This window comes from Stegostoma tigrinum, chromosome 9 (assembly GCF_030684315.1).
Source record: "Stegostoma tigrinum isolate sSteTig4 chromosome 9, sSteTig4.hap1, whole genome shotgun sequence".
NCBI classification, from domain to species: Eukaryota; Metazoa; Chordata; class Chondrichthyes; order Orectolobiformes; family Stegostomatidae; genus Stegostoma; species Stegostoma tigrinum.
Window position 1 is genome coordinate 80782633 of NC_081362.1, and position 26124 is coordinate 80808756.

The 26124-nt window shown below is 40.1% G+C and overlaps 1 protein-coding gene across 1 annotated transcript in view; it reads left to right on the top strand.

Annotated features, from left to right (window-relative positions):
• The window catches only part of ttc27 (tetratricopeptide repeat domain 27), a 184857-nt gene that overhangs the window by 18728 nt on the left and 140005 nt on the right, over nt 1-26124 (top strand). Inside the window, exons 4-8 of the mRNA XM_059648684.1 lie at nt 2557-2697; nt 8150-8252; nt 15288-15452; nt 16808-16941; nt 22097-22209. Of these exons, the coding sequence (XP_059504667.1) occupies nt 2557-2697; nt 8150-8252; nt 15288-15452; nt 16808-16941; nt 22097-22209 (656 nt within the window). The remainder of the gene's footprint in view (nt 1-2556; nt 2698-8149; nt 8253-15287; nt 15453-16807; nt 16942-22096; nt 22210-26124) is intronic.

Consider the following 26124-nt stretch of genomic DNA (forward strand, 5'->3'; position numbering starts at 1 on the left):
AATTCTTTTGCTTGATGTGGACGTTCTTTTAACCTGCGTTGGACAGGTAACATTGGACAATTTAATGGCTTAATCAAAGTTTTGATGCTTTTCAAATTTGTGATGACCGTGGGAGTAATGAGGGTTGATTTCTACCACACTAATTCAGTGAGTTGTAGCAAATCATTTACTATTATCACAGTCATTCACTTCCCTATGAATTCTGGTCCAACCTTTTGCTCCTAGATCCAGCTGGTTGGCACTTCTGTGTTTTGTAATAAGTCGTTTTTTAAAAAAAAAGCCAACTGTATAACCAAATCCAGAATACCAGTGATTTAGGAATAGTTTACTATTTATTTACAATGAACTACAATAATTCATGTGCTCTGTCCCGTTCCTGTGTCTTTAGGGATAACCGATACTGTGTGTTTTGGTAAAAGATGATAATAGTTTACAAAATTAGAATCTGTATTTGCTGTCACAGTCTATCATTAAGTACTGGATGCTGAAACCACCATCATTTAGTTTCAGTGCTGAACTCAAAATTGCAGATTAATGAAAGACTAAATAATTCTCCAGGGTCTTTATTATAAGCTTCTCAAAATAAATGAAGCATTGATTAATAAATTAAGAAAACACACATTTCTGCAGCAATATTTAAATTAGTAAAAATGTGCTGTCCACTTATTCTCTCCCCTTCCAAACGAAAAATGTCTCAGCACAATATCACTGAAAAAATATTTCAACATTCTGGTCTGGGTAAGACACTGTTCTGAGGGTTCGTGTGGACTCGATGGGCCAAATGGCCTGTTCCCATACTATAAGGATTCAAGTGACTCTGTGAAAGAGTTCAGTGTGTTTTAGACTCATTTGCTCAGAAAGTAAACACGGCCTCGATTGTGTGAAGTTGGATGAACACAGCAGGCCAAGCTGCATCAGAGGACCAGGAAAGTTTGACATTTTGGCTCTCGACCTGAAACGTCAAACTGTACTGCTCCTCTGCTGCTTGGCCCGCTGTGTTCATCCAGCTTCACACCAGGTTATCTCAGATTCTCCAGCATCGGCAGTTCCTACTATTACTGCCTAAATTGTGTCAGAATACAGCAAAGGGTAAACCTTGATTACTAATGTGGGTGAGAGATAATGGGAACTGCAGATGCTGGAGAATTCCAAGATAATAAAATGTGAGGCTGGATGAACACAGCAGGCCAAGCAGCATCTCAGGAGCACAAAAGCTCCTGAGATGCTGCTTGGCCTGCTGTGTTCATCCAGCCTCACGTTTTATTATCTTACTAATGTGGGTCTCTGGTTTGATTCCACCCTCAGGCGACTGTCTGTTTGGAGTTTACATTTTCTGCCCTTGTCTGTGTGGGCTTCCTCTGGGTGCTCTGATTTCTTCTCACAGCCCAAAGATGTACGTATTAGGTAGATTGCCATGCTAAATTGCTTGCTAGTGTCTAAGAATGTGCAGGTTAGGTAGCTTAGTCGTGGGTAATGTGATGATGCGGTGATAGGGTGGGGCATTGAGTCTGGGTGGGATGGTCTTCAGAGGGTTTGTGCACACGCATTAAACTGAATGGCCTGTTTCCATACTGCAAGGTTTCTGTGATAAGTCCTTCACACTAACCTGACTTGAAGCTGCATTATACTTCCCTGGCTGTTGCCGTGTCAAAACCCTGAAACTCCCTTTCTAACAGCACTGTATACCTTCACAACATGGGCTGCTGTGGTTTGAGAAGACAGTTCATTATCACCTGTTCGAAGAGTATTAGGAAAGGACAGCAAATGTGATGCTCACAACTCAGGAACTTTTTTAAAATTATGGACAAAGGTGGGCAGGCTGTTTTATTAAACAGGACTCAATAGAGAAAGTGAGGGTTGACGTGCCCACCTGAGCTACCCCTGCTTAACCCATACTTACTAAAGCTTTTCACTGGATTCCTGCCACTGACAAAGCTGAGGTAACCCAACTCAGGACTTTGAATTATTCCAGTGAGGAGTTATGATTCCAGTTTTGATTGAGTGAATGAGGTAGCTGAGCGGCTTTCATGAGTAATCTAAAATGATCTGATCGGGGTTTGCGATAACAAGGTGTAGAGCTGGATGAACACACCAGGCCAAGCAGCATCAGAGGAGAAGGAAGGCTGACGTTTCGGGCCTAGAAGGGTCTAGGCCCAAAATGTCAGCCTTCCTGCTCCTCTGCTGCTTGGCCTGCTGTGTTCATCCAGCTCTACACCTTGTTATCGCAGTTCCTGCTATCTCTGAGCGGGGTTTGTTGTTGGAGATGATAATTTCAGGGGAATGCATAAAGATTAATAGGCATGAATGTAGATTTGCAATACACTCCGATTTGATTTTCATAATAGTTTATTCTTTATGGCCTGCTAATTGAGGACAGTTGGAAAACTGTACATGTGCCTTTCTCTTTTTTTTCCACTTTTTTAAAGGCTGTACATAGTTTCTGGGGTAGAGATTTACTCAAGAACTCCCAACTAAGAGAGCCTTTATTGATAACCCAATAACTTTACCATGAGAAGTGAAAGGGAATTTGATTGGTATATCTTTGTTTTATTTTAGCCACAGAATCTGCGAGCCACTCTGTTGAACAGCCTGGTTTTGGACGGAGAATCAATTTATAGCCTTGTCTCTAACCCAATCCTACTGGTATTAGCCAAGTCAATCCTGGTGAGCTGCAGGAGGAAGCTTCATCTTCTCCAGGTAAGTATTGATCTTTCAGGGATTCCAGAGATATTGGAAAGATCTAAGATGTACTTGGGCAGAAGCTCAACACAGAGTAGAATAAGATGTCATGATTGGCAATGATTTGTTTTGAGTTGAGAGACAAGTAGAGAGGTTGAGAAAATTCAATGAGGTAGCTGGTTTTAAATTACAGGATGTCCATCTAATTTATGATTTGGGTCATTTTTGTCTTGTGGTGGATGGAACCCTGATTGCAAAAGATTCAAATATAGATCTGTTAGAAGGACGAATGCAGTGTGGGAGCTGCAAATATATTCAAGGACTTTGGTGAGGAAAAGGAGATTGGAGTTGGGGTTGGAATTTGCAAGGGAGTGAAGAAAGGTGGTGGGTTCTTTCCAGAGGATGCTCGTGACAGTGTTAAGAAACAGAACCAATACTTGGGGAGAGGGAATTGTCTGCAGCTTACAAGAGGCCAGAAAAGAAAGTTAATAAGTGTTTCAGTATGAACAGACCCAAGGGAGCTGACGGATCTTTTTGTTTTTATTTATTCATTTAGTGGGATGTGGGCTGGCTGCATATACCTAGTTGCCTTTGAAAAGGTGGTGGTGAGCTGCCTTTGTGAACCGTTTGCAGTCCACCTGCTGTGGGTTGACTACAATGTCATTAGGGAGGGAATCCCAGGATTTTGACCCAGCGACAGTGAAGGAGTGGTGTTATATTTCCAAGTCAAGATAGTGGCTATGGAGGGAAACTTGCAGGTGGTGTTCCCGTATGTCTGCTGTCCATGTCCTTCTAGATGTAAGTGGTTGTGGGTTTAGAAGGGGCTATCTGTGGATCTTTGGCGAATTTCTGCAGTGCATCTTGTAGATTGCACACACTGATGCTACTGAGCATTGGTGATGGAGGGAGTGGATATAGCACCAATCAAGCGGGCACTTGTGGGTAAGATGACTACAGAGAGTTCGGAGAGTAAACTGTGATGCTGGGAGAGGAACAAGAGAGAGATGGGGGTTGAGATCTATATAGGAAAGGTAGGAGTTCAAGAGATTATGAAGAAGGGTCACTGGACCTGTAATGTAAACTCTGCTCTCACCCCACAGATGCTGCCAGACCTGCTGATTTTCTCCAGTTTCTGTTTTTGTTTTAGCTTTCCAGCAACCACAGTTCTTTGCTTTATTCGTGGGGAAATCTTAATATGTGTGGCAAAATAATGTAGGGGAAGCAGCTGGGATGTAAATAACATGAGTACGGTTGCACTTATTGCCCATAAGCAGTAACCAAGACCAGGCAGGGTAGCAATTTTGACACAGTTATCATATTTGTCAAACTCAACTTGACAATTTGCAGTTGTTGAATTTTATAAAGGAAGTCGTGACAAAGTAGTGATGTTGCTGTAGAAGTACCCAGGGCTGATGTTCGAGGAACCTGGATTTGAATATCAATGACCCTAATAATTTACTTCAATTAAAAAGAAAGTGCTGACAAGTAATTTTTCACTGGTTGTTGTAAAAACCTGTCTGGTTCACTAATGTCCTTTAGAAATAGCAATCTGCTATTTTTACCTGGTCTAATCCACATGTGACTCCAGACCACAGCAAAGTGGTCGACACTTACCAGCACTTTTGAGCAATTCAGAATGGCTAATAAAGTTGGCCTAGCTGGTGATGACTTCATCCCTTTAAAATTTTTGTTTTAAAAGTTGGAGTGATTACAAGGGGAAGGCAGAAATTAATTTGATTTTCAATGCTGTCTGAAACACTTCATCTGATTTCTAGTCACTGCCTTGAAATGACTGTCAGCTGTCATTGTTCTTTGGACATTTGATTGAATTGTTCAAATACATGTAGCAAGATTTTGTTGAAGGATTTTTTTTGTGTTGTACAGTGTGTGACCAGAAGGGGGAGCGATTGCTCCACGTGGAACTGAACTAGTTCTGATTGTACATTTCCATGAATGCTGCCACCTAGTGCAAAGGTGCCTCTGCGAGCATTATAACTTAGACCTTCAAAGGAATTTGTCTTTTTTTACGTTGTAAAGCTCCTTGAAAAGATTCATCTGAAACAAGATTGGCATTGAACAATGAAAGTATATGTTAATACGATTGGAAAAATTTTTTTTTCTTAAATGCTGTTAACTTTAACACATAACCGCGATTCTCTCTTGCCTGAAGAAATAAATGTTCAAGCTATTCCATGATGTAGCACAGGCAGCTTGTTACTTAGAGTCATATTCTTGCAACACAGAAGCAGACTCCTCGGTCCAACCAGTGATGCCGAACATAAAGCCAAACTAAACTACTCCTACCCGCCTGCTCCTGGCCCATATCACTCCAAACCTTGACAACAAAATGTGAGGCTGGATGAACACAGCAGGCCAAGCAGCATCTCAGGAGCACAAAAGCTGACGTTTCGGGCCTAGACCCTTCATCAGAGAGATCTAGGCCCGAAACATCAGCTTTTGTGCTCCTGAGATGCTGCTTGGCCTGCTGTGTTCATCCAGCTTCACATTTTGTTGTCTTGGATTCTCCAGCATCTGCAGTTCCCATTATCTCTCACTCCAAACCTTCCTATTCATGTACTTATCCAAATGTCTTTTAAGTGTTATAATCATACCTACATCCACCACTTTCTCAGGAAGTTCATTGCACGCACGAACCACCCTTTGTTTAAAAAATGTGTCCCTCACGCCTTTTTAAAAATGTCTAAATCCTGTCACCTTAAAAATATGCCCCATCCTATGGAAAAGACATCTACCATAAACTCTATCTGTACCCCCCATGATTTTATAAACTTCTTTAAGGTCGCCTCTCAGCCTCCTGTGCTCCAGTGAAAAAGGCCCCAGCCTATCTAGCCTCTCTTTATAACGCAAACCTTCCATACCTGGCAACAGCCTGGTAAATCTCTTCTGAACTCTCTCCAGCTTAAAAATATCCTTCCTATAACTGGGCAACGAGATCTGGGCACAGTATTCCAGAAGAAGCCTCAATGAAATCCTGTACAACCTCAACATGACTTACAATCCTTATACTCAGAGGATTGAACAATGAAGCCAAGTGTGCTTAAATGCCATTTTATTAACAAAATTAAAATTCATATGATATTGTCCCAGAAAAGTACAGACTGGGTGACACAGTAGTTTAGACATTGTCCTTTCTCCTCTGCAACATGGATTTAAATCTAGCCTAGGTTGAAAGAACAAAGGGTTCCTCTGACTTTTGCAGTAGGAGCTCTAATTAAAATGAATTTCAGCAGTTTCAATCTGGTTCCATTCATTCACCCATTTACTTGTTCATGTTCACTCCAGGTCAACCAAGCCTTGGAATTTTAGAAAGTTCTGATCTTCATGTTCAAATCTGTATAATGTTACCACTTGCCATTTCTGTAACTGCTTTGAGCCTCTGAGATAAAGGAGAAACAATGTTGAAATTCTGATCATTCGTGGATTTAGTCATTGGTCCTGATTGGGCTCTCAGCTCTGAAATTGTCTCCATAAACTCTTGAAGACAGTTCTCAAAATCTAAATATTTGGTAGAGGCATTGATCCCATGTATGATCTTTCACTTTAATTCTGGGTTATGTGGTTTGATTATGTTACTGTGAAACACCTTGAAATGCTTTATCATGTTAAAGGGGACAAAATTGTTGCAGGTTGTTGTCGGAGGAGGTATTAAATAAATCATTAAATAAACTTTTTAATTCAGCAATCTCATGCAGAAAAGCTACTGAAAAATCTATCACTATGCCATTAGCAGTCTTCCTTCAGTTCGAGCCTTGTAAGTGAGAACATTTACTCCGGATCTGACTGTTACGTGTAACCTGGAATTTCCTGGCGGAGATACTATGTACCTTCAATGAGAGGAGTATTAATCCCCAACATTAGGTGTAAATGGGAATGCATCAGTTGCTAACTTCAGGCTCAATTTCACATTTTGAATACATGAACACTAATTTACATTTATGCTGTATAACTGAACGTCTCAAAAGTGCTACTTCCGAAAAGTGCTACCACATGGAATTCAGAACAGCTTATGCTTGATAAAGCTTTAATTTCAATAAATGGCCTAGGGTGTTTCAGGGATAATGGGAACTGCAGATGCTGGAGAATTCCAAGATAATAAAATGTGAGGCTGGATGAACACAGCAGGCCAACCAGTTTCAGGGTCTCCCCTTCCCCGACTGCATCCCTGGACCAGCCCGGTTCGTCTCCTCCCCTCACTGCACTGCACGGCCGGCCCGGCTCTTCTCCCCCCCCACCCACTGCATCCCAGGGCCGGTCCGGCCTGTCTCTGCCTCCCTAACCGGTTCTTCCTCTCACCCATCCCTTCCTCCCACCTCAAGCCGCACCCCCATCTACCTACTAACCTCATCCCACCTCCTTGACCTGTCCGTCTTCCCTGGACTGACCTATCCCCTCCCTACCTCCCCACCTATACTCTCTCCACCTATCTTCTTTACTCTCCATCTTCGGTCCGCCTCCCCCTCTCTCCCTATTTATTCCAGTTCCCTCTCCCCATCCCCCTCTCTGATGAAGGGTCTAGGCCCGAAACGTCAGATTTTGTGCTCCTGAGATGCTGCTTGGCCTGCTGTGTTCATCCAGCCTCACATTTTATTATCTAGGGTGTTTCAGGGCTTGGGTATGCTTGTGAAGAGCAACAAGCTCTAGGGGAATATGACAAAGCTTAGTGGAAGGGCTCGGTTTTAGCTGTTGAAGGTAAATGAAATGGCTTGGGTTGAGCATTTCAGGTGTGGGACCATGACAGCTGAAAACTAATGGCAGGGCAGTTGCAGAAGTCTGACTAGGAAGAGCAGAGGCTGCCTGGTGACATGAAGGTCTTGAAATCCCAATGGTAAGGACAGCTTTTGAAATGACTTAATTGAAGACAGATTTCTTGAATTGGCTTATTGGCGGATAAGGAGATATTGGAGGTTAACAAGATCAAGGGAAATGGGGCAATAAGTTTTTTAATGTTGGATCGAAGAATTTGCAATTAGCATTGGGTGGAGCTGGAACGAGCATTGAGGAGACTATTGAAGTACTCTAGTCTGAAGGTGGTGAAGGAATAAAACAGGGTTTCAGCAGTGCTTAGATGTAACCCAGGCTGTGCGCAGAATGCAAATGGGCAATAGCAACTATACCTTGCATTTGTAAAGCACTTCCTAATGTGTTTAAAATCCCTCAAGACATTTTGAAGTTTAACACTAAATCACGAAAATAAACATTATGTCGAAGTAGTATTGACTCAAATAAGGTGAGCATGGAGGCAGAGTTTGGTCTAGAATCTGAATGGTGGAGAGATAAAAATTGGAAATGCAGTTGAACCCAGAACTAGATTTTCACAGTGTGGGTCATGAGGCTGGAGGAATTTCTGATGATAGTTAGAACTGAAGCCATGGGCATCAATTTCTATATAATTTTAATATAACCTCCTTTGCGGAGAGGTGGAGAAAAAAAGTCTACTTTTGTTTCGCAGATGTTGCCATGGTGGACAATGCGGTGTGTGTATATTCAGCAGCAATTACTGGCAGAGCGTTCGCCTCAGCTCTTCATCATTATCCAGGACTGTATTGATGAAGGTACAACATCTCCAGAATCTTACAAAAAAATTTGTAAATGTCATGTGCAGCGGATGGGGAAAGAAAACCAATTTTTAAATGCATGACTTTCTTCATTGACATGAAATTCATTACATTTCAATATGTGACAATACTTTGGCTTAAAGTTATGTATTTGACCTCTTTTTAATGGAGAAGGTTTGAGACAGAAGTGTCGAGCGATCTGCTCAAAGCCAACAAAGCAAGCGGTGGCCTGAATGGGAAGGGTCAAGCTTCCACAAACAAGGATTTTTAAGTTTTAGCTTTCTGCAGTTGTTGGGTCTTGTGGATGGATTTGGAAGCAGTTATTCCTCACTGTTACTGCTAAATGCTGGGGTTCTCTTCCCGCTGCTAGAATTACATGTGTGACAATCTACTGGATTTGCCTTTGCCAAGGGTGTGTTTATGGGTGTTACTATACTGGTACAATTAATTAGTAATAGTTTATGTATGTTACTTCTTATTGTTAAATGTTCAGCATTACGATAGAGTTACAGTTAAAACAAAAGTATTGGCTTATGTTTGTTTCGTCTGTGTTTTGCTTAAGGTCAAGTCGTTTGACCAATCGAATTACATCTGGAACACAATGCCTTACACTTACCTTTAAAATAAGAAAAGGTTAGGATCTAGACTGTAGTCTTGATATATTTTGAGGGGAGTTGGTCTGGCCCATAACAAATACAACTAAGTGACTTTATTCAGGAATTGTAAGGTTTTATAGATTGTACATTTCAATAGGCTTGCTGAAAGAAGACAGAGGGTGGTGGTTGATGAGAAATGTTCATCCTGGAGACCAGTTACTAGTGGTGTACCGCAAGGGTCAGTGTTGGGTCCACTGCTGTTTGTCATTTTTATAAATGACCTGGATGAGGGCGTAGAAGGATGGGTTAGTAAATTTGCAGACGACACTAAGGTCGGTGGAGTTGTGGATAGTGACGAAGGATGCTGTAGGTTGCAGAGAGACATAGATAAGCTGCAGAGCTGGGCTGAGAGGTGGCAAATGGAGTTTAATGCAGACAAGTGTGAGGTGATGCACTTTGGTAGGAGTAACCAGAAGGCAAATTGCAGGGCTAATGGTAAGATTCTTAGCAGTGTAGATGAGCAGAGAGATCTTGGTGTCCATGTACACAGATCCTTGAAAGTTGCCACCCAGGTTGACAGGGCTGTTAAGAAGGCATACAGTGTTTTAGCTTTTATTAATAGAGGGATTGAGTTTCGGAGCCAAGAGGTTATGGTGAAGCTGTACAAAACTCTGGTGCGGCCGCACTTGGAGTATTGTGTACAGTTCTGGTCACCGCATTATAAGAAGGATGTGGAAGCTTTGGAAAGGGTGCAGAGGAGATTTACTAGGATGTTGACTGGTATGGAGGGAAGGTCTTACAAGGAAAGGCTGAGGGACTTGAGGCTGTTTTCATTAGTGAGAAGAAGGTTGAGAGGTGACTTAATTGAAACATATAAAATAATCAGAGGGTTAGATAGGGTGGATAGGGAGAGCCTTTTCCCTAGGATGGTGACGGCGAGCACGAGGGGGCATAGCTTTAAATTGAGTGGTGAAAGATATAGGACAGACGTCAGAGGTAGTTCCTTTACTCAGAGTAGTAAGGGAATGGGACGCTTTACCTGCAACGGTAGTAGATTCGCCAACTTTAGGTCCATTTAAGTTGTCATTGGACAAGCATATGGACGTACATGGAATCGTGTAGGTTAGATGGACTTGAGATCGGTATGACAGGTTGGCACCACGTCGAGGGCCGAAGGGCCTGTGCTGTGCTGTTATGTTCTTTGTAGAAGACCACATTCAATTCAAGTACTAAATTTCCATTAAACTTCACATTCAGATATGATTGCCACTATGCAACTTTCAGAAATCTAGTTTTCTTAAAATATGCCAATACAGAACAGGTGGAAGTGGGACAAGGCTTGAGAATTCTTTGAATTAAGAGGTTAATCATAAAATGACTTCTTTCTTTAAGATTCATTGAGTTCCTCTGTTACGTTGTACCAAAACCTAATAAAACACACAGATCTAATTGCATAGATTGCCATTGTTGTGTATTTATACTCTTAAGCATAATTAATTATGTTTTTAAAACGAGCAAAACTGTTCATTTTACAACGGGTACAAGTTGTGCATCATTAGCTGGATAGAATCTTGTAGTGGTGGTGCATGAATGCAGAGTGTGAATATAAACTTGGAATGCATCATTCCTTTTATGCGATTGAAAAACATTTTTTGTTTAGTTGTATTGATCTAGCCAGTTGTTCTGAATTGCTGGTAAAATTTCTGTCACAGTCTGCTGTTGTCATTATCCCCTCAACAGATAATACTGAGGAAGGCAGCAGCAAAATACAAAAAGGCATTATTAACCATGCAGAATGGGTGCACTAATGGCAAGTTAAATTTCAATACATGTGTGGATGAGGGTGATAATGTCAGTAGGAGGAGTGGGAGACCACAAAATAAAAGTCTAATTGAGTTGGAGCAAAGGGATCTTGGAAAACGCATTCATGAAACATTAAAAGTAGCAGTGCAAGTTAACAAGTCTATAAAAATGCTCTGGAAATGCCCTGGGATTCATTTCTAAAAGAAATAAAATGAAAAGCAGGGCAGTTACGTCAGATGTGTACTGGGTATTGTGAACAGTTCTGAGATCTGTATTTCAACAAGGACATAAAAGTGCACAAAATAATGAAAAAATGATATCAGAACAGAGTTTATAGCCATGACAACCAGAAGGTGTCTTTTTTCCTCCAGAGTAGAGAGGGTTGAAAATCTTTAACTGTATAAAGAGCTTTGATAAGTACATTTGGAGATGTCCAAAGCTAGGGCCTGTAAGTGTAATATAAATAATGAATCCATAAAGAATTCTGCAGAGACATCTTTACGTTGAGAGTTATTAGAATAAAGAAGTTTTTACCTTATGAAATAATTCAAGTGAATTGTTTTGGTGGCTTTAAGTGAAAGCAAGATATGTACATGAGGGTGAAAGGAACAGAAGACTATGTTGATTAGATTAGATACAGTGCAGTGGGAAGAGGCTTGTGTGGAGCAAAAGTACTGATGTAGACCACTTGAGCTGAATATCCTGTTTCTGTTCTATTTATGTAATTGCTATTTACACCAGAAAACTCCTAGAATTTGGAATAAATTGTTATAAATTTGCTCCCCACCCCACCAGGCAAAAACCATGAATTGCATCACTGGTCGGGCATCCGTTATCCATATGTTCAAGAATTTGAAAAGACCTCAATATCGGGTGACTTTTCACAAGTAAACTCTGTAGACATGCTGAGTTCTGGCCCTTTGGAAAAAAAAAACTTTTGCTTGGCCTGAACAGATGACAAAGCAAAACTTTCCTGACCTGTAACAGCCTGATTTGCTGTTTAACAGTAGGATCATTACAGATGAGAACCTGTTTGTACTGGGAGCGCATATGATTCTGTCAGAACATTCAGGTTCCATTGCAGGACCAGAGAGGTTTATCTGGGCTAATGATCCTTTGTACTACTGAGGGAGAGGTACAAGCTCCATTCCTCAGACCCAAGAAGCTGCGTGGGAAGATTTGAGAGTTGTTATTCTGTAAGGAATGAGATCAAGTTGGCTGAAAGACCTTTATCTCACCCTGTCTTCTAGGGTATTGGGTGTACTGGAAAGATTTTCTGCTTCTGATCTGGAGCAATTCTGATATCTGTCACTTAAATAAAGCACTGTTTGCCACTCTTTTATTCTCTCTTTGTTGCTGAGCAAGCTTCTTTGTCGAGGATTAGTTTTTTTTCTCAACTCATGAATTAATCTTTATGGAAAGTTCCCAGCTCAGTGCATTTCAGTTTGTGTGAAGAGCCAAGGGGTTAGTGGAATGCATTTTATATTCCGTCCTATACCATGCGTAAATATAATGGCGTGATCAGTTTAGTTACTTATTACTTTTTGTTTGGAGCTGAAGCAAGGGATTTGCCAAGGTTGCTTCCTGAAAGCTGCTGATATTTTTGCTGAAAAGCATGTTTAGCATTTTAAGAGTGTGCCAGAAGGACATTCCAGAATTCAGATTGTATGAGAGCTTAATGAGCTCCTTACAACGGATATGTATTTTGCTTATATGTTAAAAACAGCGTTGCATGCAAAAGCACAATTGCTGATGTTGCACTGATATTATTTTTGCTACTTCAGTAGTTTTCTATTTGAGAGACATTTTTCTCAAAGGGCAACACCTTACTTGAAAGGGCAGTGCCCGTCAAGGCCTGGTTGTGTTCTCTTGAGTTCATCCTTTCCTTTAATAACATCACTTCAGCAATTAGTGATTGTTGTAATGGAAAGTTTTTGTGGTGTCATCATTGTATAAATATTACACTGACAAAAGGGTACCAACTGTTTCATGGAAATGACAGCCCAGTTTGATTTTTCTCTCTCAACCCCTGCTCCTTATGAGTGCATTTCTAGTTGTTTGTTCCTGTTAATACCTTTTACAACATTGTTTTGGAAGATTTAATGAGCACATTTTTGTGCAGTTTATCAGAAAGGCCTGATGAATATTAATTCACTATGGTCACACAAATTCTTCCTTTTTATCTATCTTCACACCTCACCCCACAGAGTCCTGCTTCATGCCTACTTTTTCTATTAAGTTCCCTGATGATGTTCTAACTGCAAACTTCAGAGGTTGCATAATTACATTTGTGTAATCCAGAGAAATTGTTTTGAATATTATGAGGATATCCAGCCCAGAAACTGAAGCGATTGAACTTGACAGGTGATCTTTACTGATGAAAAGATATATGCTTGATGAAATTATGCATCATGTAGAAATGATATGTAAAATGGTGTGAGAACAAACTTTTTTAAAAATATGTCTGTTATATAGTTTTCTATATGTGACGCATTTGAGGATAATTAGACTTTGTTTATTTGTTGTGAAGTGATCAGGTGCCATTCTGAGTTAAGGGTCTGGAAGAAATGATGTAAATGGCAGTATGTTTAAATAGGTTATTTCGTGCAAGTTTTGGGAAAGATTCAATTACATGTGAATTGAAATCACTGATCAGTTCATATATGTGGGGCTAAATAATGTTGCAGTCTATGCCTTCTTTCTCAGTAATAGTTATCACACTTCGATTAATAAAAAACAGATTTGTATTAATGTAGCATTCTTCATGACTTCAGAATGCTTCAGACACTCCACAGCCAATGAAACACTTTTGGATTGTAATCCCTGCTGTAATGTAGAAAACCAATTGGCCATTTTGCAGACAACAAGCTTTCATGAATAGCAATGAGTTTGTTTTTTCAGATGTTAATAGAGGGATATATATTGGCCTAGATATTTGGGAGGTCTCCAATGTTGTTATTTGAAATTGTGTCATGGAATCCTGACAACTACCTGAGAGGGTAGATCGGCCCTTGTTTGATGTCAGATTACTCACCTGAAAAACAAAATCACCGGAGTACTGCACTGGTGTATCAACCTCAATTACATATTCAAACTTATGTAAAGGAAGATAAACCCGCACTCTCCTGACGACAATCAAGAGCACGATTCACTGAGCCATGGCTGAAATTCAAAGTACTTAATTATAGAATGCTTGGAAGGGTGATAGATATTATAAAGTCACACATATTCCTAATATTTGAAAAAGATTAATTCATTTGGCAACGTTATACAGAATATGGAACATAGATCTGAAAATGTTAAACTTAAAACCCAACAGAAGGCCTGATTATGATTCTGTCACTTAAAAACATTTACTGCACAAACAATAAATTGCCAGAAACAAACATAGAGAATGCTGGTGAAAATCACATCTGGCAGCATCCATGGAGAAAGAAACAGATTTGACATTTTGAGTCCAGTATGACTCTTTGAACTAGTAAATTTAGTGCTGTTTCTGTCTCTACAGCTGCTACTAGATCGTCCCTAGATTCTCCAGCATTCCCTGTTTGTTTCAGATTTACAGCATCTTCAGTATTTTATCTTTATTCAAGCATTATTAGGCTTTCAGCAAATGAAGACAAGATGGAAGTCTTTTAGATGAGTTAATTCTGCCCTTTTAAGAATATCAACTGAATTGCACCTCCCAATTATTCATCCGAATGTGTTGACAGGATCTCTATATAATGTCTTTGTTTTGTCAAATGTCTTATCAAACCAAAAGGGTGTTAAGAAAATAAGCAAATTTAACTATTCAACAACTTTTGTTTGGGTCCCTGAGAAAATGATAGGAAGGATGAAATATTTTCCTTGTTTGTCAAGCAACTGTACTGCAGTTAGCACAACAATTTCCAAGACTAGTACCTTGTAACATTCTGAGCCAAAGTGATAACTGACATTCACCCAACAGCACAAAGCGGCTGACTACATAACACTGCCTCTTCAGACGTCATACTGATAATTGGTATAGATGTTAGAGTTTTAGGGACTACTGTTCTGAAGATGAGACTGAGGTGAACATTTTTTCTGTGCATTTTATACAATGAATTTCTAATCCTGTGTATAATAGATTAGGGAAGACATTGCCTCTCATTGATTGAAGAATGAAAAGATCTATATCTTGTGTTTTATCTATCTTTTTCATAATGATTGAAGATTACTCAGTAATGACAGTGCAATAAGGCACATAATCCAATACTGATATGTCACAAAGATGAAGGAGGAAGGAGTGATTGAACGCATTCTCCTCATTCAGGTAAAAAGCAGATCTTTGGTACATTGAAACAGAGTGATAACGCATCAGAGAATGCAACTAGTACTGCAGTCAAGACTGTCCCCTTGACCAGAACATTAGCTTGGCTCAGTTGATAATACCTTTGTCTGCGGATCAGATAGTTGTGGGTTTTGGTATCTCTTCTAGGTCAATGCAAATAATTTAAGTTGAAACTTAAGTACATCATTGAGGAGTGCTGTGTGGACAAAAGTTCTGTCCTTGAAATTGTGAAAGAAATTTGCAAGATGGATGTGTACTGACTTATCTTTGGATAATGCAGAAATTACTCAACATTTTGTTATATCTTTGATGTATTCCCAGTGCTTACAAACAAGGCATTCTTCAGTTCTGCAGATTGCAGAAATTTAGCAATCCAGTTCCATCTGGAATGTGGCTATGCTTTGCTATATTACTATGAATACCAGAAGGCCAAAGAGAATTTTAACAGAGCCCAGAAAATGGCAAAACTTTCTACGACCATGACGGGTAAGTCAGGCTCTCACATCATACATTTCTGTAGTTTTTTTATTTCGTTCCCAGGCTTTAGCTACTATTTTCTTGAGACTGAAATCTCTCTAAGACAGCTGTTTTCTAAAAGGTATATTTAAAAAAAAGCCTTTGAAAACAACTAGTGGGCTTCTCCAAGCATTTCATTTTGCTGTTAAAAATTATGAAAGTAGGGAGCTATAAGCTTTCACTACAGTGAATCTGTTACTCAGTGGGAAAATTATGTACTTGAATAATGTTATTGGTCTCACTACACTACAGTAAGGTTTTTTCACTTGTAGTCACTATCCGTGACTCTTGTCCACTGAGAAACTACGGTGAACTCAACTGCTGTGCCCCAGTAACATATGTAGTATTGTCTGGACTGCCCAGATGAAAATTACTATAACTGTGCTGCACCTCTAACTGCATTGTTCATTTTTTGTGTTCTCCTTATCTTCCAGTTATTTTCAGAGGGTGCCTTCTAGTGGAAATGAATTACAGGTGTTAGAGTTTGAAACTTAATTAGTTCATCCTCTGCTGAATTTCTGAGTGATTCTATTTTAATGCTAATGCTAATCTGATCTTAAGAACCATTGGATGTACAGTATTTAGATTTAATGAAGGCATTTGATAAGATGCCACATCAAAGGTTACTGCAGAAAACAAAAGCTCATGGCTTGGGGTAAGATTGACCTGGATAGAAAATTAGCTAGCTGATAGGAAATTGTAGGCATAAGCTCTTTTTCTTTTTCTGGTTGGCAAGATGTAACAAATGGTGTGCCACAGTGGTGAGTACTTTTTCCTCAACCTTTTGCAATTTATATAAATGATGTGGATGAAGTGACTGAAGGTGTGGTTACTTAATTTGCTGACATCACAAGGTAGGTAGGAAAGTACGTTCTGAAGGGGACATCGTGAGTCCACATAAAAAAAGAGAGGGTGGTTGTTGAGTGAGTAGCCGGTTTTCTGTCAATAGAACATAATGAGGGAAAACGTGCAGTTTTCCATTTTGGCAAGAAGAAAAATAAATTGTCTAAGGTGCTGCTGAAGGAATCTTAGTTCAGAAGATTAGGATTTTAATGTAGAGGGCACAAGTTCTGCTTTCCCTGTTTCATTGTCATGAGCTTGATTTAAACAAAGAGTAATGAACATGGCTATAATGTGTACATCCTTTAATTGAGAGTATGGAGCTCATTCAGTTTTATTCTTGACTTTCTTGATTAATTTTGTATTCTGTTTCATTTTCAGTGACTGGAATTAAGTTTTTCACCTACCCTCCACTCCCCATCCTTTAGCACTCCTTTCAATTCTTCTCATTTAGTGATGTAAATATGGATTTTGATTTCTTTAAGGTGCCTTGGGGAAGCGCACACGATTCCAAGAAAACTATTTAGCTCAGCTTATCTTGGATGTCCAGCAGGAAGATGGTGCCCTCCATCAAACAGATCTCATGTTAACACCAACGCCCTTGGAAAATCTCCCCAAGGTAGCTCACATAGAATTGTACTTAAACTTTAAGTGGTTCTTCAACTTGTTGCTACTGTTATAAGTAAGACAGAATCATGTCTAGCTTAAGGTTGGTAATAATGAGCATTGATCTCAGTGTTGAAATCCTACTTGAACATGGGAAGAGTGTCGTTGAATAGGTGAAAATTAACATGGGTAACCACTTGAGAAACAGACCACCTTCTGCATTGTCGGTTTCTTTATTAAAGATTTGTGTTTAGGATGCGAGTGTTATAGACAAAACCAGCATTTAATGCTCATCCTTAAGAAGGCCGATGATGAATTGACTTCCTGAACGACTGCTGTCCCTTTGATGTGGGTACACCAGCAACGTTTCTTTGCTGCAGTAATTTGATACGACCGAGTAGCCTGCTTGGCTAAATCAAAGGGCAGTTAAAAGTCAGTAACATTACTGAGAACCTGCAGTCGTGTGTAGGCTAGACCAGATAACGATGACACATCCTCCCCTGACTAATATTAAAATGTTTTGAACACTGTTGATAGTTTATGATCATCATTTAATGAGACTAGATCTTTATTCCAGATAAATTGATTATTGATTATTGATTAATTGAATTTAAATTCCCCTGACTGCTGTAGGGTGATTTGGACAGTTCTATGGTAATATTAGCCCCGGCCTCTGGGTTGCTAGTCCAATATCATAGCTGCTGTACTGTCTGCCAAAACTGGTCACTGGGCTCCATATGTGTTCGGAGGGCAGGAACATCATGTTAAAGGAGACAAGGAGCTGAACATGTTCTTGGTGCAGTGGGTTATTGCGAGGGCCTTGTGACTGCATTTCTGTTACTCCTTGATTGAAGCAATATGAACTGAAACACTTCATAGGAATGTAATCAGAAAAGAATTGACACCAAGTCATAGAAGAAGAAATTAAGGGTAGCAATTAGAAACCTAGTCAATGAAGTTGTTGCCTATCCTCCATTGCCCTGGAGAAGCTGGTCATGATCTGCCGCCTTGAATTTCTACATTCCATGATGGAATTTTCTGATTCTGATTGGAGAGATAAAAATGGAAGCATCTGAGGCTGCCCCAGCTAACTGGAAACAGAAAGACTGTGTGAAGAGAATGGTGTTGATGACATGTGAAAGACTGGCGGGTGGATCAAGACACACAAGTAGGGGTATCATGGTCACAGTCACAGAGAATATTATTTGTGACTTTGGTCAGAGCTATTCCACTGCTGTGACATGGACATAAGTCCAACTTCGTGTGTCAGAAAAGATGGCTGTAGAATTAGGAAGCAAAAACACTTGCAATTAATTTGGAGAGGTGAGAGAGGCTGCAGATGGGCCTTAAGTTTTCAAGGAGAGTGGGGTAGAGGACGGTATCTTTAAAGGGTTAATAATGGCAGATTTGACAGGCTTGTGGTATTACGCGACAGAGCTATTCTCAATGTCGTTGGGCTAGAATCAAGATGATACAACAGGCAATACATAATGGTTGGGGAACTAGATTAAAATGACATATTTTCAAACATTTTTATGTTCAGTTGCTCCTCTTGCTGTCTCTGTCCAGAAGAAAAGCAGTGATGGCTTCTCCATGCAGAACTCTGGTTAAGATAGCTGTCTAGTTCTAATTCTGTAATTAAAGCCTGATTTGCACTTAAGCGTGTTTCCTGGTGGATTGCCATCTCCTATAGTTGTAACCTGAAGAGTTTGGTAGCTATGTCCCATGAGTGAGTTTAAATATCAACCTGTCTGATGTTCGCAGGCCAGTGAGGGGTAAAATTATCCTTAGACTCCTTTAAATATTCACATTTGTTATTTTTTTCATTGGAGCCCTTGAAACTTTACAAAGCAGCTGGAAGGTTCCAGCCTATTTTACAGATGTGGCCTATAGTCGTTGTGGAACCTTCTGTGTAATGCATCACAAATTCCTGACAGCCTCCGCATTCAAGAATTCTTGGAGCCCAGAGAAAAGTGTATTGCTGTAGTACTGGCATGAGCAGAACAGTAGATGTTAGATCTTTCTGGTGCCTTAAACATTGTGCTGGTGAGCTTATTCCTTTCTCCTCCATGAAGGAGCCTTAGAAAGCAACTTGTAAGAACTTGTTCTGCTTGTCTAAGAGTTTCCACTGTGTTGTTGACAAGTAGCAAATTCAATCCAAGGCATGTTAGGTTGCTAAAGAGCTGTCCATTTGGAGGCCCCTCAGCAGGAGAATCATAGGAATGCACAATGTTGCGATGCCAAGCTGAACACAATACATTAGCATATATCCTTACAGCTGGAGTTCCTGTTATTTAGCCACTTGTCTGCAATTACATCATTTGGAACAATGTAAATCAGCAACAGCAGCAAGGAATGTTCCCTTTCTTTTATTCCATAATTCCTGTAACGTCCTAGCCTGTTCTAATAACTTTAATTGTGGAAATAATTGAGCAACTTTGCAAAAAAAAAAGTGGCCTTAACTGGCCAGTCTCCTTGACGTGGTAGCCTCAATTTTTTTGGTACTTGGTGTTTAGAAGTATGATGCTGGATAATGAGTAATGAAGAATGGTTGATCTTGATTAACTAACTTCTTTGGTAACAGTTAGAAAAAAATGTCTTTAAAGAATTGCAAAGTAAATCTGGAGCGCATATCTTAAATTTTGTTGGATGTTGCCTCACAATGGAACCATGGCTCAGTTTCAGTGAGGTGGAATTGAGTTTGTGACACAGTGAATGTGTGTCCCTGGAGTTGCTGGTAGAAGGAGTTAACATATCCTTTCTAATGAGTGACTAGCCACATTTTTAACAAATGATCTCCTGATGGATCTGTTCACAGTGGGAGGTGGAGGTGTGTTATTTATTGAAAGAAAACAATCAGTTTTGTATTTCTACCACATTTACTCTTTAAATTGTTGGACATCGGGAGTTGATTGTACCCTGTTGCCTTGCATGATGTGTGATCACTGGAGAACAGCCAGTGGCTATACACCAGTTCTTGCTTTAAAAAACATTTATTCCATGTAATGTGTCTGGAATTTATGTTTAGAGACCCTCATTAAACAGAACACCGTGGAAATGAATAGGAGAAAAGTGGGATAAAAACACGCCAAGGTAGATTTTACTGGGATCTGATTTTCACGTTACTGTACTTCAGACATTTTTCTATTTTTATGGGTTTTTTCAAATCTTATTTTCGAAAAAGTCGCAAGTTTCAAGTGCTCCAAGCAGCAATCTAAAAGATTGTAAGAAAGGTTAACTCCTCGTTGATAAATACTAGGCTGTAATCAACATTTACAGTTATAAATAATTTATTTGTTGCTAATGTATTTGGTAGCATTGAGCCAAAAAGAGAAAGAAGTGTAGTCAAGTCTAATATGAAGAGAAAAATTCCTTTCTCTGGATGTACAGAAACCTCTCTGATTTATTGAAGAGTACAATGGAATTGGGGAAGAAGGCAGACAAGAAGAACTTACATTTACATAGCATCTTTAACCTAGAAAATTGTACCAAGATGCTTAACAAGAAGAGTATCAGTGCACACTTTTTAAGAGTGAGGCAAAAAAGAAACTATATGGGCTGATCACTAACTAAAATGGTCAGAGAGCTAAGTTTTGGAAGGGGAAGGTTAAAAAGGCAGAGAAGGTTACACAAAGATCTCAATAAATACCAGCCATTGGTGGAGTGATTAAAATTGGGGATGTGAATTAAGGCAGAATTGGAGAAACACAGTTATCATGAAGGCTTCTGCCCAGGAAGAATTTACAGTGATAGGGTGGGGCAAGAACATTGAAAATAGATTTACGCAGTATGATTGGAATTTAAAACAGAGCTACTGTGAGATTGGGTTCTAATCTGTGTCAGCAAGCATGGGGATGGTGGTTGAACTTGAATTAGAGCAAGTTTGTGTAGGATTGCAGATGGAAAATCAGCCAAAAGAACATTGGAATAGTCAAGCCTAGGAAGATCAAATATGTAACTGTGGGGGAATTTGGTAATGGTATGTTTGACTAGGCAAGCCTAAAGTAGAACTAAGCATCTAATAAAAACTCAGGAATAGGACTACCTTTGACCCATATAGAACATAGAACTGTACGCACAGTACAGGCCCTTCGGCCCACGATGTTGTGCCGAACTAACATCTATCTAACCTCCATCCCTATCTTTTACTATCATTTAAATGCATATCCAATAGCAGCTTAAATGACCCTAACGAGGCCAAGCCCACTACACTCTCAGGCACTGCATTCCATGCCTCTACAACACAGAGCCCTGTTATGGTCCCCTTTCTGATATTTGCAACACAGTCAAAGTGTTACAGCTGAGATCACCACCTCAAAATTGTGGAATAGAATTATTGACTAGAGTTCCCACTTGGAGTTGCGTATGGGGGATGTTTTGACAGATTGCAGGACTGATGCAAAGGCTCAGGGAGTGGGAGAGAAGATAAATGCCTTCAAAATATTGGGGAATTTATAGGTTTTCAGGTTGGGTTCCAGATGATGCCAGAGCAAGCAGCAATATTGCACAGTGCCCCAGACATGTGGTTTTATAAGTTAGACCGTCATCACCACCCAGGCCACAAGACATGCTAACTTAAATATTTTTAACTACTCAGTTGTTTGAAAGTAGGATATAAAGTGTCTATTCTCAAGACAGAATAGAATGAACTTAAAGGAGATCAGGGATAATTTGCCAAGGGCTGCCATCATGCCATCAGGGTGGTCCGAACCTGAAGGTATTTAAATTGCTGGTCACTCAATCTAGGCACTGATGTGATTATTGCATTAATTGGAAGCAAAAAAGTAACCTTGGTAGACCATTGAGATTCTAAAAATGCATACCCCTTCTCTCCTCAAATGCTCCATTAGAGAGGCTAATGAAAATGTTTCCCAATGGTATTGACAGTTGCATTGCACTTGCTGGTGATGTCTTGTTAGACTTACTGGGATTATGTAAAACCCCGTACATTTTGGACCTACTCTAAGTGTTCCTTATGTTACATACTGTCAAATTTGTTTTATAATGCTCCTATTTAGTGTATTGGGATGTCTTATGATGTTAAATGGGTTACTTAAATGCTACTTTTTGTATCCTAATCCTCTCCAGATGCTAAAATGGAACAGATGAATATTATAAAAGGTACAACAAACAACTTGGTGATGCAATGTCATTATTCTTGCCAACAGAACCTTGAACTGAGTGATGACACTTTACTGGACTCGATTAAACTAGCAGACCCTAAGGAGCAGAATGTGCCAGACCTGTGTGCAGAGGAGCTTGCTGTTATTCTTGCTATCTGGTAAGCATTTTTAGATGTGGGATAGACCCATATGTTTTATGGTATTATTTGCACTCTTATCTCTTGTTCTACATTGATAGAAGGAACCATGTCAAGTAAAACTTTTGATCTTTTCCAATCCTGTCACAACTGTGAAATGTAAACAGAGGATCTCCCAAGGCAAATGAGCTAATCTAAGCTGAAGAGCTCATCGGACAATTGATGCAGTTACTGAAATAAACACAGGTTATTGTGAATGTTGAAGATCTGAAGTACCGGTAGAGTGTGCTGGAGAAACTCTGCAGGTTTGGCAGTATCTGTGGTGGTAGAAACAGAGTTAACGTTTTGAGTCCAATATAACGCTACCTCAAAACCAAAGAAGCCTTATTGGACTTGAAACATTAACTCTGGTTCTCTCTCCACAGATACTGCAAACCTGTTGAGTTTCTCTGCTGCTTTCTAATTTTACTATTTGTAGAATGACTAATTGGTTGATGCTGATGCGAGGAATTCATACGACAACTTAGTGTCTCGGTTTAAAGTTGGTGGGTACATGACCCAAGCGACGTGCTTCTCAGGTACTCAGGCTGGAAGACCTAGGTACAATCCCAATACCTTAAGCCAACCTGGACCAAAGCAACTCATTGGGGTTGCTGCAACTGTTGGCAGTACTCCTGGGTCAGCAAGCAAGTAAAGTAAATTAAGCAGGGCTCTGCTTCTTTGATTATTAGTATGTATTGACTCCTGTTTTTCATGGCTGTCCATATGTCTTTGGATGAAAGCAGGACCAGAATTGGAACCATGCTGTTAAATAACCTGCCAATACTCGGTGAGAAGGCGACCAAAAATTGAAAGCAAAACAGTGTAGTTTAGAAATGCTGAAACACTGCACAACAAAATGAAGTAAGGTCATTAATAATTTTTTTACCGAAAGTAAAGTTTGAACAAGAGATTTCATGGTAACCTAGGAGCTGAAGTGTGTTACGTGATAAATCCCATTTTCTTGTATGCAGTTTATGCAGCCAGAGCCAGCACTAAGTTCGCATTGTAACATTCAGGGAACAGATCATTCCAAGGGATTGCTACATTCATGTCTTACTACTAGTCACTGCATTTGGTTCAGCCTTGCAGTAAGGGCCAGGCAGGTTGCAAGGTTTTCATTAAGTTGCAACACTTGGGCTCAGTGAAGAACAGTTGCAGAGTCATGGCCAGTTGTCAAAGCAGACAGGCTAAGGTGGAGGTGGGCTCCACGTGAAGCTGTAATGTTTAGTAGATGGTTTATGGCACCCACTGTTTCTAGTCAAAACTCAGGAAGAAATTCTGAGTCAGTAAGTGCATTATTAATTTGGGGCTTCTTTAGAGATGATGAACGGTTGGATAACTCTGCAGTCAGAACTCGAAGAAATTTTAGGGCTGCGTAGACACCTGACTTTTGGGATTCAGTATTGAGGTGGGGAACTGTATGCTCAATCGGTTGGTGATCAGCCAATGTAGCGTGATATGGCTGGTGTGTGTCCAGTGCCACTCTCCGTGGACAGCGAGGTGTTGCAGGTGGTTGTTACCCATGGAGCGTGCCCTAATGTGGGGAGGCCTGGAGGAACAAGCAGTGAGCTGGAGACACTGTGTACCTGCTCTGATTTGCATGTCAGGAATAGGCACCTACTTGTTCTTTCATACAACCTTCTAGTTGTGTAAAAACTCCATGTAAGTGAGGAGATAATCGATCATGGTGAAATGTAAACACTAGGAAATGGGCTTTGTGCCACTGGTGACAGTCTCATCACGCCATTCATATGATAGAGGACTTAGTGTTGTAGTGCAGTGACAACAGTGTCTTGCTAAGTATCGGCAAGACAAAAGAACTGATCATTAACTTGAGGAAGAAAGGAGGAGGACCCCCTCCCCCAACTACATCAGTGGAGCTGAGATGGAGAAAGTCGAGACTGTCAAGTTCCTAGAAGTGACGATAACTAACCATATGTCCTGGACCTCCCACATAGGTGTGATGGTAAAGAAGGCACAACAACACCTCCTCTTCCACAGGTGGCTTAGGAAATTCAGCACGTCCATAAGGACCCTCCTTCTACAGATGCACAATGGAAAGCATTCTCTCTGGGTACATAACACCCAGTTACAGCAACTGCTGTGCCCAGAGCCCGAAGAAACTACAGAACGCTAAGTGCATAGCCCAGACCATCATAGAAGACAGCGCTCATCCGTGGACTCCATTTACACTTCTCATTGCCATAGAAAGGCTGCCAACATCATCAAAGACCCCTCCCACCCTGGTAAATCTCTCTTACAACCTCTTCCATCAGTCAAGGCTTGAACACCCCTACCAACAGGTTCAAGAACAACTTCTTTCCTGCTGTTGTTAGACTGCCGGATGGATCTCTGTCACTCCAAATAATGTTAATGTTGCTTTGTGTACCTCCTTTGCAGCCATAACCTTGTATGCATCATTTTGTCTAAGTGCTCTTTGATCTGTATGTCCTCTTTTGCAATGATCTGCCTGTACTGCTTGCAAAACAAAACTTTTCACTGTACGTAGGTACATGTGATTGCAATAAATCAAATCAAATCAAGTAAAATCAAACACTTTTTTTCTCAGTGTCAAGAATCTAATTTCTCTGACCTCACTATTTTAGCCCAGTTGAGTCACCTTGTCATTAAGGTGCTGCAAAAGTTTGGTTATTGGTGTCCTGTCACTTCATATTGAGTACTGGGAAATTTACATTACATGGATTTTAAAGAGTCTTCAACTGTTGAATAGTTATGCAGAATGACATAAAAGGAAGTACCCTGTTTGGTTCTGTGACATGCTATGTGATTAAAAATTTTTCATCCTCTCTGTAATAGTGTAAATTTGTTTTATAAGCCAGCAAGAATTCTACCTATTGGTAAATGCCACCCGTGGTGTTTTCTCGACTTTTTGACTTTCATAATGCAATATATTACCTCCAAATTATAACATCCTAAACAGCTAGACAATTGGGTGGCTCACTGGTTAGCGCTGTTGCCTCACAGCGCGAGCGACCCAGTTTCCTTTCCGCCTTTGGGCCACTGTTTGGATATTCTCCCTGTGTCTGCGTGGGTTTCCTTCCCTGGTCATAGAGATGAGCAGGTTAGTTGGATAAGCCTAGTTAAATTGTCCAGGGTTGTGCAGACTATGTGTATTTGCCATCGGAAAATGTAGAGTTACAGGGATAGGGTGGGAGGGTGTGTCTAGATGTGATGCTCTTCGAAGGGTCACTATGAATTCGTTGAGCAAATAGGCAAATCATTATATCATGAGAAACAGTATATTTAGCCTGTTGAGAGTCTAAAATGAACTATGTCTGGTGATCAGTAACAGGATTTGCGTATATGTGGTGCACTAAGCACAAATAATTCTGAAATGATGTAATTTATATATATGCAATAGCAGCAAACATCTCAATTCCAATAGCATCCCCTAAATGATAAGTGAATGATCAATTTATCTCTTTCATTTGGAGCCCAGTTTGAGCGAATGACCAGGATTATAGATGAATTTATTCTTTAATCAAAAACTGAACCACCAGAACAGACAGATCAAATCTTACTTCAGCCTCAATCGGAATTGCACTGCTCCTTCGGAATGTTAGAATACATATCACTTTCAAATTCTGAAGCAGTGCTTGAGTTCAATTCTTCCACTTACCCGATGTGTCCGGTGTCAGCTGGGCCAAATTTACAAATGTCATGAACAGCAATAAACAAGTCATTTTAGATGTTGACTATGTTTACTGTTTTCTTCAGTTAGTTTTTAATGCCATTGATGACCAAATAAATGGATAGCAATTTACCCTTTCCTTTCTAGTCACTGAATCTGCTGGTTTTGACGAGTTTAGTTACCTATTCTTTAGTTCAGTGTCGAGAAGTATCTGTTTATGCTACTATGAGATGTCTTGTGTG